The sequence below is a fragment of the Nannospalax galili genome, unplaced genomic scaffold, assembly GCF_000622305.1.
Source record: "Nannospalax galili isolate Female #2095 unplaced genomic scaffold, S.galili_v1.0 scaffold103, whole genome shotgun sequence".
In the NCBI taxonomy this organism is placed as follows: domain Eukaryota; kingdom Metazoa; phylum Chordata; class Mammalia; order Rodentia; family Spalacidae; genus Nannospalax; species Nannospalax galili.
Window position 1 is genome coordinate 2,965,304 of NW_008352136.1, and position 19,159 is coordinate 2,984,462.

Below are 19,159 nucleotides of genomic sequence, written 5' to 3' on the forward strand. Positions count from 1 at the left end.
ACCTGTCCCTCCCACCCCACCTGTCCCTCCCACCCCACCTCTGCCTCTTTGCTCTGTCCTGTCACTCCCTAGCTTCCTTATCCTCTTTCCAAGCCTCTGTCCTCCCTCTCCTCCTCCTCCCTTTCTTCCTCCTCCTCGTCCTCCTCCTGCTCCTTCTCATTCTTCTTCCTCTACCTTGATTAAATTCACCATTTTATTGAGCATCTACTATGAGCCAGGATGGGTGCTGAGCAGCTGCAGGGCTGAGTCTACAAGACCAGCATGACCTTGTGGTCTTCAACTCTTCTTAGAGTGCCCTCCACACCCTCTTCCTCTTCTCGTTCCTTCACACTCTGCCCTGGCATCTGCAGCTAGAAGTGACAGTGGGAGCCAGGACCATCAGAGCTGTAGTCTTGGGAGACTAGGCAGCAGTCACCCTGACGTCGTCCCCCCTCCCCCTGGGTGGCAGGTGATGGATGAGACGGAGCACCCAGGATACATTCATCAAGCCGGCCTCCCTTCAGGGCCAAGACAGCAAGGAAATGACTTTTGTCAGCTCAGCAGCAGCCCACCAGCCCTGGCAGCTCAGAGCTGTTTATTAAAAAGAAAAGAGAGAAATGAATAGAGTGTGAACACACCTTGCAGTGGGGGAGGGCGGTTCCAAGCAAGACTGTCGACAAGCATACCTCCTTGTGACTGGAAAGTAGCTCAGGCTCAGCTAGGTCCAGCTGTGACAGGACAGGAAGTGGCAGGCAGGGGACAGGGAAGGCTCCTGAGGGCCAAGTGTACAGCTTTTGTTTCAGCACACAGGTCCGCACTGCTTCTTACTGAGTATTCCCAGCCCATCAATCTGCCCTCTGTCCTTTTAAAAATCCCACTTACAGTCTCACTGTGCCCGGTCTTATGTCTGGAGACTAGCAAGTCAGGGCAGGATGGTAATTACCATTAACTGTTAGTGATCCAAGCCATTCATGGTGGGTTAATTATTCACCACAGCATTTGCTCTGCTTGAGGGAAGGGGGCCAGGCACTGAAGCAAAGGCTTTCTCTGTTTTCCTAACTGCCTAGTGAGGTCAACACTGCAACTGGACAGTGTAGGGGGTGGGAAGGAGGCTCCAGGCTGAGGGAGCAGCCAAGGCAGGAGCCAGGGGTGGGATGGAGTGAGGGAGAGTGGGGTCTCTGTAAGAGAGGGTGGACGGAGGATCCTGGCCACACAGGCTGGGGACTGAAGATGGAGAGTTCCCGGCTTATCGACATTGCCCACCTCCTCTGCCTGGTCTGTAGCATGAACCAGGGCCAGTCAGTACAGCCAGCCCTGGGTTCCATCTTCATGAAACCATGTAACAGGACCCATCATGTCCTGCAGCCTCCCTCAGGTGCCCAGCAGGGGTTCTTGCCAGCACCATAGGAGAGAAGCTTATGTAATGGTCAAAACTCTGGCTCCAGAGCTCTGGATGACAATGTCCTTTGGGAAACTATAACAAAAATACCATAGTCCGGGTGGTTTATAAACCACAAAGGCTGATTTCTAACCTTGGAGGCTGGAAGCCCAAAATCAAAGTGGTGGCAGATGCAGGATCTGGTTCACTGGTGGCTGTCTTGTTTCCTCAAGTGTAGGAAGGGGGAAGTGGAGTTCTCCGGGGTCTTGTTTTTTTTTTGTTATTGTTGTTGTTTTTAAATGTGTATCTATGTTTGTGTGTCGAGAAGAGACCAGAGAGCAAATTAGGGTATCATTTTTCAGATGCTGTCCACCTTGTTTTTGAGTCTCTCACTGGTCTGAAACTCACTAATTCGGCTGAACTGATTGGCCAGCAAGCCCCAGGGGTCCACCTGTCTCTATCTCCCCAGTGCTAGGACTCCAAGTGTATACAGCCATGTCCAGCATTCTCATGTAGGTATAGGTAGGTTCTAGGGATGCTGTGGCAAGCACTTTACCATCTCCCCAACCCTGGGGTCTCTATGTGAAAGACTCCAGGGCACTAACAGGGCATCAATACCATGCATGAATGCCCTGCCCCCCAAAACCTACTCAACCCCCCCACCAAGCCTCCACTTTCTAACACTGAGGGAACAGTCACACCCCTAGTATCTGGGGGCGGCAATACCTAGCTCCTTTGCCCTGGGAAATACCTCAGCCTGCAGCCCAGCCGTGCCCTCCTGTCCCTGCTTAGCCATCGCTTCTGGGGGCCTTTGTATGATTTTCTCCCCAGAATCCAGAGCCTACCCAGCTCTTCCTGAACTCTATATGATGGGGCAAAGGTGGCAAATTCTTGCCAGGAGTGAGATGCTTTTCTAGAAGCTGTATGCCAGGGTCCCAGCTACCCTTGGCGTGTGGCAGGCCAACTCTTACCCCTGTCACAGTTGGAGCTGCCAAGCAACTAGAGCTGTGGGCTTCATCACTGAAAACCTGCGTGCACACACCTTGCTCCCTGCGTCTCTGCAGTCCAAATCTGACATCTCACATTCCTTTTTGTTTTTTAATATATTGTGACTTTGCTGGTAGGTGGACAGGGGTTTGTTTCTCAGGAAGGAGGGCACAGAGATTTTATTTATTAATGGGAAACACTGGTGGGCGCTCGCCTCTCCCAGAAAACATGCTTTATTTTATGGTCTGTAACTCTGCCCCACCTCAAGGCTTTGTAGAGGCAGCGTGCTTGGGCACAGCTGCTGTAAACTCTTGCCGCATAAAAACTGAGGCTGGTGCATCCCAGAATAGAAACCGCCTGTCCTCTCACAGAGAGACTTGGCTTCAAGTTGATTTTGTGTCTTTTCCTTTTTTGGGTGGGGAGTAAGATTTTATCCCTATCCCTGCTCTATGAAACTGTCAGAGGTGTCACTGAAATATATACTAGGATACCTGATGCTCAGGAGACCTGCTCGGTGGGACTGTCCTGAGTTTGACCTTAAATAAGTGGTCCCCTGCAGGTCCCCATCCAGGCTTGGAAAAGCAAATTACTTATGTCACACTGGGCTCTGGGTGATGTCTATTATGATGGGATGCCCCATAACTCTAAGTCCCCCATCATAGCCACTGTGCTGATCCACTCAAATGCATTTAGATGAGTTTAATTACACAAAAATTATTTCTCAGAAAGCAGTAATAATCATGCACAGGGCTGAAATTTTCACACCAAATCACACACTTCACTCGAGGGTACAGTGGGGAGACTGTCCAAAGACAAAGTGATATCCATGCCAAGGCTCAGTGGCTCTCACCAACTGTACAAAGTGCACTTTCCAGAAGATTCATTTTTTTTTCTTTGTCACAGGGCAAGCAAAGAGGCTGGAGACACTGAAAGGCCAAAGCGGGCGTTATCGGCACTGAGTGGAGCCTGGGATGCTGGCAGCGAGACCTGGAGAGGCGACTCTGGGTCCCCCCACTCCATCCGCCCACAAAAGTCCTACCATTTAGGGGATGGGGAAGGATTTGGTATCCAGGGAAAGCCCACTACAGAGATAGCAGACACCCGGTCCTTGTCTCCCTCTTCTCAGAGCACAAACACGTCACCCCTGCCCAGAGACAAGCTACCCAGCCCATCAGCTGCTCTGTCAGAGTTTGTGGAAGAACTTCGCAGGAAAAGAGCCCAGAGGGGCCAGGGTTCCACTCTGCACCTGGGGGAGGGGCCCACACTCCCTATTTATCAGACCATAGGGGCATCCTCACTTAGAAGGGGCAGAGCCAGCAGTGATGAGGGATACCTCTCACTGAGGACGAGGGCTACGTCTCCCCTGGGAGCAGAGGTGGTCCCTGGGGCTGCAGCTGGTCTCTCAAGGTCCACCAGCCTCAAGTGTATCTCCTCAGAGGGCACCAAGAGTGCCACCCTGCTGCCTGACACGTTGAAGACGAGGTTCAGTTCCTGTGAGTCCCTCTTAGAATCAGGACCCAGCACCAGGAGAAAACAGAGCTCCCCCACCACACCCAGGGACCCATTCTTGTCACCCACGCTGCGTCCCAGGAGGCGGTGTCTGGAGTCCTCCTTAGATGATGCAGTCTGCCCAGACCTTGGGAAGGAATCACTCGTTTTCCAGAACCGGCAGTTCACTCACTTGATGGGAGAAACACTGGACAGTGACCCATTCGGCTGGAAGCTTCCAAGCCTCAACTACAGACGCCAGGCCAAAGTGGACTTTGATGACTTCCTCCCAGCGATACGGAAGCCCGGCACACCTCCATCCTTGTCTGGGTCTGCCAAAGATGGCCAAGAGGCTTCAAAGCATCCAAGTGTCCACTTTGAGAAGGAAGAGGCTGACTGCTCCTTTCTCTCAGGGATCAAGACCATTTTGAAAAAGAGTTCAGAGTCCAAGGAGGACCCTGCTCACCTCTCCGACTCATCGTCATCCTCCAGCTCCATCATGTCCTTCAAAAGCGCAGACAGCATCAAGAGTGGCCCGAGATTCCCAAGACTCCAAGGTGATGGTGATGAGCAAACATCCCCTGAGCACAGACAGCCAGGCACAGGGACGAAGGGTGACGACGTAGAAAGCATTATGAAGAAATACCTCCACAAGTAGGAGGAGCTACAGGTAAACTCAGCAGGATGGGGCTGTGTTCCTCAGGCTCTGAGCAAAGGTGTCCCTCAGACAGGGTTGAGGGAAGTATGAAGCCTGCTTTAATGCCGGACTGACTGACCCAGGGTGTCAGGGGGGTAGCTGAGCTAACATGTGACACTGCAAGATGCAGAAGTTTGCATCCAAACGCAAGAGGATCTGTGGGATGATGTCAAAGGGAATGGCAGACGGGCTGAGGAGATGGCTTGGTGGCTAAAACATTTCCCAGCAAAACTGAGGACTTGAGTTCAGATACCCAGCGTGCATGTAAATGCAAGGCAGGCCATCGTGCCTGGAGGTAGAGACAGGATCCCAGCCAAACTGTGAGTTCTGGGTTCAAGTAAGAGACCCTGCTTCAATATATAAGGTAGAGAGAGATCAAACAAGATACCTGATGTCATCCTCTCCCCTCCACATTCACGTGTTTTCATGCCTACATACATGTCTACACATGCACCCAGACATATATACATGATAAAGAGGTGACAGAAGGTTGGGGAGATGGCTCAGTCAATTGCCAGCTTGTCTTATAAGTATAAGAACCTGAGTTTGCTCCCCAGAAAACATGTTTAAAAACAAAAGCTGGATGTAGTGTTATGTACTTGTAACCCCAGCACTGGGGAGGTAGAGACAGTGGATGCCTGGGTTCACTGGCCAGCCAGTTTAGCCTAATTGGTAAGCTAAGTCTCAGTGAGTGACCCTGTCTCAAAATATAAGGTAGAGGGGCTGGAGAGATGACTTAGCAGTTAAGAGCACTGGCTGCTCTTGCAGGGGACCCGGGTTTGATTCCCAGTACCCACGTGGTGGCTAACAACCATCTGTAACTCCAGTTCCAGGGGAATCCAATGCCCTCTTCTGTAAGCATCAAATGATGTGGGTGCACTTATATACATGCAGGCAATGTATTCATGCACATAAAATCAAATAAAAAATAATAAAAATTTTTTAAAATAAGTTTGAGAGAGATTGAGAACAATAACCACTGTCAACCTCTGGCTTCCACAGGGGCATATATGCACACACCTGTATACACACACACACACACACACACACACACACACACACAGTGTCAGACGTTTACAGTCTCCCCCACTGAGCCTCATTTTTTTTTACCTCCCTTCCACCTGGGGTCGAAGGTGCTGGTATGTCATTCCGTCCATAGAATGGTATCACCAAGCCACAGAAGACCAGATTGGAAGACACCTACCAAAGGGCAAGAGTCAACATTTGCTTTTTCTATAGAGAGAAACTGAGGCCCAGGATGGGAGGGGAAGTGCCTGCAAAGGTCCAAGAGCAGCAGAGAAGGAACCTTCCTTCTGCCTCCTGCCTTAATCCTGTTCTCTGGGGCAGGTACAGGATGAGGTGTTCATCGGATGGGGTCTGACCTCTATGGAGCACGTGGATCAGCCGTAGTTGTTACTCTCAACAACCACAGAGGTGTTTAGCACCATTATTCACATTTCACAGGTTGACTAATTAGGATGAGAGAGTTCAAGTCATTGGGACAAAATCACCCAGGCAGCTCTGAGACCCCGAACCCCAGAGTCCTCATGTGTGTCTAATGCTTGCTCTTAGGCTGGACTTCCAGGTACTCAATGACATCAGTGGTGCTCAGTAGCCCACAGCTGACAGAAACAGCCCCACTGTGGAATCTTAGACCCCAAGGCTGAGGTTACTCAGCGTGCACACTGCATAACCCCGGCCTGCTTGCAGCCTCCACTGCACACCTGCCTCTTCCAGGGGCACCTCAGCCCGCTGGAAAGCCACCGCCCCTTCCAAGAGACCAGCTCAGACTGTATCCAAGCAAATTAATTTGACTTAGCATGGCCTTCTCTCTGCTCTCAATTGCCAAGTAAAGATCTGATATTCATTTACATTATTGTGCTCTGGGGGACATGAGAAGCAGTTTCAAAGGTCAAGTAAAAGCCAGCATCCATTAGGGGAGCGGCACCGAGCCCACGCCGCACAGAACAGCTTGCCTCTGCCATTATTGTTTTTAAACGCAAGGCCTCTTTGTTCCCCTGAGCAAGGGCTGTTCACTGTATTATGAGCCCCAGATCACCAGACACAAGTTTTGAACTACACTACACAGCCCCACTCCCCAGATGGGTACACACACACACACACGCACACACACACAAACACACACACACTCTCGTGCACAAAAACACACACACACATGAGCACTCACATATGGACTCATAACACACGTGCATACACATACACACATAAATACAAGAGGCCTGAACAATGGCTCAGCAGTTAAGAGCACTAGCTGTTCTTGCAGAAGACTCAGGTTTCGTTCCCAGCACCACATGCCAACTAAGAACTGTCTGTAACTCCAGGGGAGCTAAAGCCCTCTTCTGGCCTCTATGGGCATTACGTGTATGGATGCATACATACAGGCAAAACAATCATACCCATAATATAAAATATTAAAAATAAATAAAAACAAGAGCTCCTAAGTCGGGGCTCTGCTCAGTGGATGTGTGAATACCAGGGTACTTTGTACTTAAACAATGTGGGTCCTGTTTGAGCCAGATTTCCATTCCTGTGACAAATGCCTGAGCTAATCCACTTATAAAGAAGAAAGGTTGGCAGTGGCTCAGAGTTCTGGGAGCTTTAGTCCAAGGTGGATGGGTCCTGTAGCTTTGGGCTGGTGGTGAACTCCAGGCCACAGGGGTAGCACCATGCTAAGCCGTTCTCTCAGGGCAGGAAAAGGAGAGAGAAGAGACTGGGGCTCCATGGTCCCCTTAGAGGGTGCACCCCAGTGACCAGAAGCCCCCCACAGGTGGATTCCCACATTTTAAAATTCTTACCTTCTAATAGTACCGTGCTGGGGAGAAGCCTTTAACACCAGCCTCCAGGGGTCAGTCCAATCCAAACACCAGCAGGTTCTTTAGAAATTTGTCCCGACTTCTTCCTGTTGCTTCCCCTCAGCTGCCCACTCTGTCTCTCTAGTAAGACCCCGGGCTTGGAGAGCTCCCGACCTGCCCATCTGCTCCTCCTCCCCACCAGAGCTTCTAACCTGCAGCTGGCTCACCAGCTCTCACCTGTGTTTGCTTCCAGCCTCCCGAGATACAGCTTCTGTCAAAGACTTCCTACTTCACAACCTGGAGGAGAGAGAGACAGAGAACCACCCAGGCTCCTGGGGCTTCAGGCCAGAGCCAGGCAGCCCAGCCACCCTCAGGAGGGGTGATGGGCCCTGAGGGGCATAGCCCAAGCAGGGCACTGGGCTCCACACATGCTTGGTCTGTACAAAATAAAGTCTTTCCTGGAATCTCTGCTCTCTGTCTCTCTGGGGATGGCCATCTAGAAGGTTGACAGGTATGGCTGGGGCACTGAGGACTCCAAAGGATGGGTCACAGAGTGCAAGGCAAGCTGCCCTTCCCTCCCTTGGTGTCTGTAAGCCTGGCCTTCTTCCTCCTCTTCACCTTGCCATTTTAGCCTAAGTGTGGCCTCTAGGGAGTCTTTCCAGGTCCATCCCTTCCTTCCTTCCTTCCTTCCTTCCTTCCTTCCTTCCTTCCTTCCTTCCTTCCCTTTCTCTCTGTCTCTGTTTCTCTGTCTCTCTCTGTGTCTCTGTCTCTGCCTCTCTCTCTCTCTCTCTCTCTCTCTCTCTCTCTCTCTCTGTCTGTGGTTGCATCATGCATGTGTGAGCGGTACCTGTGGATGCTAAGAATTGACTTTGGGTCTCTTCCTCTATCACTCTTCTCCTCAACTTTTGAGAGAGTCCCTTGCTGAACGCAGAACTTGCTGATTCAGCTGGGCTGGTTGGCCACCAAGCCCAGGTCTGTGTCCACACTTCCCATCCCTCCCTCTGTGCCAGGGATACAGACATGTACACTAGGCCTGGCTTTTCCGTGGCTGCTGGGGATGCAGACTCAGCTCCTCATGCTTTGATGGTAGGCACTTTACTGACTGAGCCATCTTCCCAGCTTCACCTCCCTTGTCCTCCTCCACCTCCCTGAATCCCCACCATCCTGTTCATGGACTTTTTACTTACCTACTTGATGTCTAAGATCATGAAAGTACATTAAGAACCTCCATGAAAGAATGAGCTCGTGGATTAATGAGCCCCACAAGCAGAGCATGTGTCACAAGGACATAAATGTGTAGAACCTATGGATGCCCACAACCAGCCCTGCCCACACCAGGCCCCGCCCACCCAAGGCCCGACCCACAATGAGTCCCACCCACAACTGGCCCCTTCACAGGTCATTCCCTGCTGGTACTATAAACTCCATTCCAGCACATCTCCCAGTCTTATGGTTTAGGTTCCTTTTCCTTTAAATTCCTCTGAGGAAGTCCTCATGATAATTACTAGGTAATCATAACAGCTAATGTCCACTGGCCATGTCTCACTGTGCTGTCACGAAAGGTCCTGAAAGATAAATACACAAACTGTCCACTTTCTACAAAGATGGAACCGAGACTGGTGTGCTAACCCACAACCAGTGGCTCTTCTGTTTGAAGGCCCTCTGGGGGCTCTGTGTACCCCCTGAAATGTGTCTCCATGGTAAAGACCCTTATTGTGGCTCCACAGGGCTTCCCTTGTGGATCGTGGGTGTGTCCTGTTTGCTGGGGCTCCAGGGTCAAAGCAGCAGGCACAGCACAAGCATGCCATTGTCTCTCAGTTCCGGAGGCTGGAAGCAGGTCAAGGTGCCCATAGAACTGCCTCTCCTGAGATTTGCATGAGCCTCTCCCGATGCCCACCCCCATCTTCCCTCTCTGCCCGTCTGCCTCAGTACCCATATCACCCTGGTGAAAAAGATACCAGCCTACCCACTGGCCTCATTTTACCTTCATGGGCTTATCTCTAAATAAGGTCATGTTCTGGGGTCCTCAGGGTTAGAACATCAACATTACTGAGGTGTGAGAATGGACACAATTCAATCCAAAATAGTGAGTAAGAGCTCAGGCCAAGAAAGAAGAGGGGTGTCAGTTCTGAGCATGCTGGGCAGAGGCTGAGGGGGGAACTAGGAGTGGAGGCAGGGCGGGAGGGGTGCAGAGGGGCTCTCTGCAAGAGTCCTGGATCGAGTGCATCCAGAGTGGTCAGCATCTTAGATCCCCATGGGTGTGTCCCATTGTCCGCTGAAAGAGTTCCCAGGCAGGGGCCATGGGAACATCCACAACTAGCCTATTTCCCAGGGCAGGGGACCCTGGAGGTAACATCCAGGACCTCTGTGGGGTCAAAGGTCCTGATGGGGAGGAGGACATGCCCCACAAGTCCACTGAACTTGACCACCAGGTCCTTGTAGTACATCTGGGCCCACTTTGCAAGCCCTACTGAAGAACTCACAGATCTTGGAGCCTCTGACAAGCCACTTCCCTCCATGAACCTCCGTTTTCTTATTTCAAGGATGGATATACTAGATATTAGACTGTAGCGAGATTTGGACATAGGGGCACAGCAAGGCTTGTTAGTTTTCTGGAGACCCCACAACAGAATAGCACAGGTTACTTGGCTTTAACTACATTTACGTTTGACACGTGTGGGCTGGGAGTCTGAGATGAAGGTGTCATGAGGGCGGCTTCTCTCAGGGCCTCTCTCCTTGACCTGCAGGTGACAGCCATTAGTTTGCTATGTCCCCACACAAGTTTCCTCTGCAGGTGAGCATGTGGGGTCTCTCCAGGAGTCTGGATGGATTTTTTTCTCTGAAATCACACTGGATCATAGTGCACACTAATGACCTGATTGAATGTAATCACTTACAAACACAGTCACAGTCAATGGTACCAAGGGGTCGGGATTTCAACATACGCATTGTCAGAGGGTCATAGTTCAGCTCACAGCAGGTGCTGTGCAGGCAAGAGTGGTGGCTTAGCATATTCACGACAGTGTTACTATCTAGGTAACCATCAGATAAATGTATCCTCTGCTCCCAGCCTGACCCCCAAAGCAAAACCGTTTTGGACAGCAGCAATCAATTCACACCCCCTCCTGGCATCAGAGTTCCATGGGCATTTTTGAACCCGGAACCAGAGAACTCCCATGAGCTTCTCTGTGTGGACAGTTCTCATTGAACAAAGAGGTGTCCAGTGCCCCCTCCGTGCTGGTCCCCGTGCTGAGGGAGCAGTGGGACTGGAAGATCTGCCCCACTTTTCTGTGGGGGACATCGCACCGAGGGCACCAACGTGAAACAAGAAAGTAAATGAACTGTCAGTCAGAGAAGCTGGGAAGAAAAATAAAGATGAAATTACCCGTGTGTTCCCCGTGAAAAATTTATAGGACATTTATTTTATGAAATACATTTTTGTGGAAAAGGAAAGCTGTCATTACCCTTGTATAGAGGGGACGCTTCCAGAAAGGTCAAACTCACTAACAGTAACCAGGCTTTCCTCCTCATTCAGTGGGAAACAGAAATTCTAAAGATGGTCATTAAGAGTCAATTTGCTAAGCCTGGCTTGGTGGCTCACGCCTGTGATCTGAGCACTCAGGGGGCGGGGGCAGGAGGACTGTGAGTTAGAGGCCAGCTTGGTTTAGTCAGCAAAAATCTGTTGTAAGAAAACAAAACAAAAAGCTGGGAAGGCAACTCAGTGGGCAAAGTGCCTTCTGCATCAGCCTGAGGACCTGAATTCTGATCCCAGAACCCACATTATAAAAGCCGAGCACAGTGGCAAACATTTATGAGGCAGGAAGATCCCTGGGGCTCACTGGGCCAGATGAACTGGGTGAATCAGTGAGCTCCAAATCCAGAGGGGGAACTTGTATCAGAAAAGATGGTGACGAGGGATTGTAACACATACAAAGATATACACGAACACACATACACACACACACACACACAACTCATATACACATACACAGAGACACACAAACACATACACACACACACACTTCACACACTACAAGGTGTGGACCAAGCATCAGATCTCTTCTCTCAGCACAGAATGGAGCTGAAGGTAGCTCTTGCGCTCAACCATCTTTCTTGCAGACAGACCCAGAAGTTTCACACTGGACCCCAGAGGCTGTCTTGGAGGAGACAGGTAAAGTAACTGGAAATACAGTTGTGGCAGAGCGCCCACCCACTCACGACCTGCTGGGCGCTCACCAGGTGCGGGCCATCCTGCTGCATTCACAGGATCTCCATCCTGTCCAGAGACCTGCTCTAGACCAACACAGACCAAGCCTGTCTCAAGACCCCCGGGTCTGTGCTCAGCTCAGAGCTAAGACCTGGAGCCCTTGATACCCAGGCCCACCTGTGAAAAGAGCCAGGGGTAGGGGTGGGGTGGCTGATTGTAGCCATGAGAAGCGGATGCTGACAGCCGTCAGATGCAGCCCAGGAAGATTCTAGACATGATTAATGGCCGGCCAAGCTCCTGCCGCCGTCTGTAGTGTGCCTTGATGGCCTGGGCTGGGCTCCAGCCCTGTGGACCTGGCTGCCTGTTTTCCTGTCAGTGAGCGGCCAGCTTCAGAGCCCAGCATATGAGAAGTAGCTGTGCTAGAGACAAGGCAATGGGCCCTGCCAACCCTCTGTTCAGAGCCATCACAGGCCCCAGTCCTCGCATCCGTGATGAACCAGGCCCTGTGCTGGGTGATAACTGAGCATCATGAAGAGGCAAGGTTGGGGTTCCCTGGCTGGTGACCACTCCATGCCTTCTGTGAAGAGATGGAAAATGACTTGTGCTTGGTGGAGTGAAGGCCTGCCACTCCCAGGAGCCCTCTGTTGGCCACAGGGATAGCACCATGTCCCCTTGCCCCTGCCTACAGATGGCAGAGCTCAGTGGGGTGGCATATGCCACCCCTCTTCTTCTCTTAGAACCCAAGCTTATGGTCATCTTGCCCAGGCTTGTTGCAGAGGACAGTGGGAGATGTGGCACCATGGCCATAAGCCTCCACCCTTAGGTGGGGCTCAGCTTTGCTCAGAGGGGTCTGCATCAGGAGGAAGGGCTCGGAGAAGGCAAACCTTAAAGGCACAGGGCTGCACCCCAGAAGGGCAAGTCCTGGGCCGTGGTTGGCCCTGCCTGACCTAAGAAATAGAGACTCCTCACAGCTCAGCGAATTGGGAAGAAACTGACAAGGGCAAGACAGAAGGTTAATGTCTCCCTAGTACCAGGTACTGACATTTCAGAAACACAGATGCTGCCATGAAGAAATGGAATCTGAACTCAAAGCTCTGAGCCCAGACTCCAACTTCTTGGTCATAATATAGTGGGCTGAGCTTGGCCACGTAGTCAGTGCTGCCCCGGAAGGTAGCTGGTGGACCCCAGATGCACCAAGACAAGCAGGACTGCACCCATTCTGCAGATGTGGAAACTGAGGCTCGGTGAGATCTTTAAGGGACCCTAGTTAGTGATGAAAACTTGGATCAGAGTTCAGAGATACTCCTAGCTCAGCACTCTCTCTGACAGCCACTCTGGCTCCGGGTCAGTGAGGGAAAAGTCAGAAAGGGCCCGGCCTGGCTCAACTCTCCACCAGACCCCAGCACAGCACTGGTCCCAGCGAGTGCTCAAGTCTGCTGTTACCCCAGCTTCAGACACCCTCCCTCAGATGGAGAGGTGCTGGAGATAGTTCTTCCATGCCTAGTCTGTTTGCCTGTCTGTCCTCAGAGAATCCAATTTCAGGCCTAATGGCTTGAGGGATTTATACCAAACTGCCACGGCACGAAAAGCCACTGGAACAGTTCAAATGTGCCCTTTCCAGAAAGAGCTAAGTCCTGGAAGTGATGCTCCTGGGGGTTCAGTGACTGCCTCACCTAGAGTCAGGTAACCACTGTGGCTAACTACCCTGCATCCCTGGGCATGGATGTCCCTGTCAGGGATTCGGGGGCCCTGAGGGGACAGGCAGAGAGCTCTCTGTGGCTGAGAGAATACCCCATGACGGGGCCCACTAGTTCCCAGTGCACTTGACTGGGCCCATTATTCTTCACATACAGGAAGGATCAGAGACCCAAAGGATCAGGACCCAAAGTCATGCAGCAAACGGGGCCCACTAGTTCCCAGTGCACTTGACTGGGCCCATTATTCTTCACATACAGGAAGGATCAGAGACCCAAAGGATCAGGACCCAAAGTCATGCAGCAAATTGAGAGCAGATCTGAAGAGTTTTCCCTCCATCCCTAGAGGGATGAGAGTGGGAGACAGTGAAGTGTTTGTGTGGATTGTGGGTAACTAGGGTGGAAGGGGGCATCCTGCAGGTTGTGGGTAACCAGGATGGAGGGGGCATCCTGGTAGCGTACACACACATTCTTGTCTTGAATATTTGGAATCTCCCTGCAACCCTCAGTGCTCCATACTGTTTGGTGTGTGTCAGGCCAGCCACAGGCTGGTTCCGTGAATCTCCATAGCCTCCCTGTGACTCAGTTTCCCTTCAGTGAGGTCATAATCACAGTGATGACGCTGGATTCATTTCATGAGCCTTCTCGGGTTCTCTTGACTCCATCTAATGCCTGGACAATCCATAGCTTCCTGAAGCATAGTTGTTGCTATGACAACAGATTCTATGCCCATCACAGAGTCCCATCAGCAAGTACAGGGGTCTGGCTCCTCCCACCACTTTCAGATTTTAGAGGGGTTTCCTGGGAGTGCACCCTAACCACAGGGAACCCAGAGACACTAGGGAGCAGGTCGGGGCTCACGCTGCACTGCACCTGCCGTTGGAGCACCTGGGGCTGGAGCACACAGTGCTATGGATTGGAGCACACTGCATACCTGTATTTAACTGACCTAGGGGAATCCAGGAAACTGAGTGCCCCTAGGCCATCTCATCAATGTACCAGGAACCTTGATTTACTCTCATATCCGCTCTCCCTCAGTTTCATTGCCCTGAGGTCATTCCTTCCAATTACATAACGGGGGGGGGGGGCATTACAGCCCCCCCCCATGTTATTCCTGGAAAGCTTGAGTTAAGGCCAAGGCCTTGGCAAGGGGTGATGTGAGAATCGACGGGTGCATGGGAAGCTCTCAGAGCCATGCCCAGCACGTCAGCACCCCATAGCACCCCACATTCCTGCTCAGATCTTCTTCATGTGGGCAGATGTTCCTACAGCTGGACTCCAGAGGGAGGCAGTCCCCATACCTGCTGAGCCCCACCCTAGTCTCTCTCATTGTTTTATCTCTGCCTGGAAAGGTCATTCATTCATTCCTAAGACCAGTGTTCATGGAGCACCTGTATGAAAACAAAACAAAACAAAACACCCCAAATATCTCAATGCAAACTAGTCCAGCCACTATGGAAGGCAGTGTGAAGATTTCTCAAAACACTAAGAACAGATCTACCTCGTGACCCAGCTATTTGACTCCTGTGGATTTCCTGAAGTACTCCAAGCCAACATTTCACAGAGAAACTCCGCATTAACACTCTCTGCAGTAGTGTCAGTACTGGAACCAGCCTCGACCACAGAGGTTTATATACACAAGGGGCACTTTTTCAGCCGTCAAGGAGGAAATAATGTCATTTTCAGGAAAATGGGCACAACTGAAGATAAGCACACTGAGTGAGTTGATTCAGTCACAAAAGACAGAGTGTAGTCTCTCATTTGTGGGTCCTGCATTTTATATAGATACATAAAATTATGGTCAGGGGACAAAGGGGACTAAAGGGAGGTAGGGGCATGGGGGATGTGTAGTGCACAATGTATACTTGTTTGAAAATTTAAAAATCAAAACAAAAATCACACATCCCAGACACGTTCGTGGCCTCGAGGCATAACTCTCCTCACCTGTCCTCTGTACTGCTCATTGCACGTCTTCCTCGGGTCTCAGCCTTCCCTGACTGCCAAGTGGGGAGAGGTCTGCCACAGCCCCCAGCTCACCTGTGCGCCCTCCCACCATGTTTACAGCAGAACCCGCACTTTGCTGCCATGTCCTCTCAGCTATGACTCGACGCTGAAGGAATTCACTCATGAAGCACCTCCCTATGCCAGGCACTCTCCCACAGTGGAGATGGCCCAGTGAATCCAACAGACACACGTTTATACAGGTGTCGAGTCCACATTGGAGGCAGGGATGAGGCCAATAGTAAACAAAAGAAGTAAGTACGGGAAGGAGCGAGTCACATCCACAAGGTGGGGCAGAGCATTCTAGGCCCGAGCCAGCAGCTTAAATAGACAGCCTGTTTGACTCTGGCCTCTATAGTGGTGTGGGTGCAGTTCAGAGAGCAGTAGATGAGAAGCGGGGAAAGCCATGTAGGACCATGTTCTGTGTGGTCCAGAGAATGATGTACCACAGCCATATTTTTGGTTTTGAATGAGTGAGTTTATTAAGTATATAGCAAGCTAAAGTAAAAGAATAAATAGCAAGTGATAGATTAGATAGATAGATGATAGATGATTGATAGAAAGATGATTGATAGATGATAGATAGGTAGATGGATACATAGATGATAGATAGATGGTTGATTGATAAATGATGGATAGAAAGATAAACAGACAGACAGATAGAGAGCTGGGAAAACATTATCAAATTGGTGTTCACACATTCAGCAGAAACAAATGGGGAAGCGAAGGCCATCAGCTGCTGTCCTCAGCTGAGCTTTCTCTCCATTGCTGAGCGTCCCATGAATGAACTTCCAGCGGGCATTTTTCTCTCATGGGACAGACAACAATAACCTCTGTTGGAAATGGTTTCTTCTAGCTGCTCTCAAGGGCATGATGTTTTCCCTCTTGACCTATTTTTCTGTGTCCTCTCCTTGCTGTCACAGAATTAGTGAGGCCAGCCCATCCCAGGACACAGGCTCTTGGAAGACATTTGACATAAACACCCTTGGATCAAAGAGGGGATGCCCAACCCCACTTCCAGAGCCGGCATCTCAGTGAACTCAAACAACATGTGACAATTTACCAATATAATGCACATGACAGACTGTGTGGGACTCTGTAAACATTTCTGCTTCCATTCTGAGAGAGACAGGGAATTTCAGGTAACCAGCCACCCCCGTTGCCTGCTGTGGAAGAAGCTCCAGAAGGGCAGGCTTTCAAATGCTGAGACAGGGCCAGGCCTAGCACATAGCAGGACCAGGTGATCCTCAGCGCCACCTCAGGTTCAGAGCACAACTGTGGGTGACTTGGTCTCCCCGGGACGTGTGAGAGTGACTCTGGTGGCTGTGTGGGGAGACCCTCATGAGGAAGGAGCAGGTCCTGGGCCCCTTTGGAAAGCCTTGGATGCAAGTGAGGAAGGAAGATGGTTTAGAGGTAAGCAGCAGCTGTGAGGCTTGAGAAGTGGGAGGGCTTCCGGTCTGTTTGGAAGGCAGGGACAGCTGGAGAGGTGTCATGGAGACAGGCTCACCTGTCTCCCAAGACCACAACCCCATGGGTGACACACCCATCTCATCTGCACCAGGCTCTGCTCAGCCTCCCAATTCCTATGTGGAAGAGATCAAGACATAATGGTCACCTCACAGTTCAACTTCTGACAGAGATACAAGCTCAAGTGTCTCTTGGGATGCTGTCCCATGGGCTCTGCCTGAGAGCTCCAGGCTCTGACCCCCTTATAGGTGTACAGGACCTTGATACCCAGGACCAGGATTACACCCAGGGTTTATATCCTCACCAGCATTGGTAGCCTGGGCTCCAGCGAGTTTGTGTTCTCATCTGTGGAATGGAGGTGGCCATTCTGCCAGCAACCTGTAAAGAAGAGAGGGGACACCAAGGGGGCTGGATGCGTGATGGCCCCTGGGCCTGGTATTATTCTTTATTCAGACTATTCTCCAGCCTCCCCTCACAAGTTTCGCAGAGTAGGTAAAGGAATGTTCCCCAGAGCCCGCTGGAACCGTTTTGGCCAGCCAAGTGGGGAATATTTTATGTCCTCTTTTCTGAAAGCAAATGATATCCAGGGATGCTGATTAGTGCCTGAGCAGCCTCCAGCCTGCCTTGTAAATACACAGAATGGAGTGTTCACAGGGCTCCCATTTGTCCAGCAAATCAGAACAGAGATGCCTGAGGGCTGTGAATACAGGGGCACTCTCCCAGCTCCACTTTTAGAAAGCCGGAAATTTCTTTCACTCTTGTTCTTGTCGTCTTCAAATATTCACTCATTGGATTGTTCATGAATTCACTCGACAACTGAGTACTGAATATCTACTGTGTATCAAGTGCTGTGCTATGCACCGCAGAGCCCGGAGGAGCAGACCCTGCCTCTGCACCACTGAACTCCAGAGTGACAAGACCCTGATGTGAGTCTCGTGGAAGCAACGGCAAGACTGAAACAGTGGCCTGGCTTCCTTTTTCATTCTTAGCGCCGTCTTCTTTGCGTACAGTGTTATTCTCAAAGCTCAAGTGTACTGGGGAGTCATTTAAAAACTAGTTTGGTTTTATTTTATTATGCACATGAGTGTTTTGCCTGCATGTATGTAAGAGCACCTGTGTCACACAATGTCCACAGAGGTCAGAAGAGGGCATGATCCCCTGGAACTGGAGTTACAAACAGTAGTTAGTCACCACTTCAGGGGCTAGAGAAATGGCTGAGCAGTTTAGAGGGCCTGCTGCTCTGTCAGTTCCTAGGACTCACGTCACACCCATCAGGTCACTTACAACCTCCTATAACTCTAGCTCTAGGGGATCTAATGCTCTCTTCTGGCATCCAAGGGTACTACACTCCTATGCATATACACACAGACACATACACATAAGGTAAAACAAATGTTTAATCACTTTTGAAGGTGGCTTCCTGTTCCTTCCCAGATGAAGCTTTCCTCCTCCCTCAGGCAAACAAACACTGTCCTAGTTCACACCATCATAGCTGACACTTGTTGGTTGCAAGTTTTCCTTCAAACAGGATCATGCAAAGTTTTCAGGAAATTCTTTTACTCAGTACATTAGTCTGTATTGTTGAACACATCAGCAGTTCAATTTTTGGTGCTAAATAATATTTCATTGTCTAGTTATACCGTAGCTTTTCTAGTGACTTCCCTGTAGATGACTGTGTGATATGCGGTTCTGATAAGAGCTACCATGGACATTTGGATTTGAGGCTTCCTATGGGAAGTTGTTTTAACATCTCCTGGATAACTACTTAACAGTTGAACAGTAGAGTCATACAGTAATGTGTGTTTAACTTCTTGAGAAATTGCCCAACAGCTTTCTATCATGAATGTGCCGTTCTAGTCCTTGGAGGAGGGTAAGTGAATCACAGCTCCTCCACACCCTCAACCTCTGTGGCTGGGGCTGGTGTCATCTTAACCGTTCTGGTAAGAGCACATCAGAAACCCCTGTGCTTTTAATCAATGTTTCTCTGATGGCTAATGAAGACGAGTGCCTTTTTGAGAGTTTATTGGCCATTTGCATCCATTCTTACATACAAGATCTGTTTGAGTCTTTTTAATCAGCTTCCCTGTCATCACCCAGTTACAAGACTTCTTTATATCTCTCTATCCAAGTCCTTCCTCAGAGGTCTGTTTTGAAATATTTTTTCCAGTCTGTTGCTGGCTAATTTATTTTCTTAAAGATGTATTTGAGGGCTGGAGATGTGGCTCAGTTAGTAGAGTGCTTGCCTAGGTGCACAAAGCCCTGGGTTCAATCTTCATCACTACTGGGATGGGGTCTGCTGGTCTTGGTTGGATGTGGTGGTGCATGCCTGTAATTCCAGCACTTAGGTAGAGGCAGAAGGATCAGAGTTCAGGGTCATCCTTGGCTACATATGGCAAGTTGGAGGCCAGCCTGTGTTACATTTAGACCCTATCTCACAAAATTATATAT

General features: G+C 50.4%; 1 protein-coding gene across 1 annotated transcript in view; it reads left to right on the plus strand.

Annotated features, from left to right (window-relative positions):
• Myo18b (myosin XVIIIB) overlaps positions 1-7,806 on the plus strand; it is a 239,358-nt gene extending 231,552 nt beyond the window's left edge. The window contains exons 43-44 of the mRNA XM_008849005.2: positions 3,248-4,502; positions 7,596-7,806. Of these exons, the coding sequence (XP_008847227.1) occupies positions 3,248-4,490 (1,243 nt within the window). The 3' untranslated portion in view covers positions 4,491-4,502; positions 7,596-7,806. The remainder of the gene's footprint in view (positions 1-3,247; positions 4,503-7,595) is intronic.
• The last annotated feature ends 11,353 nt before the right edge of the window (positions 7,807-19,159 follow it).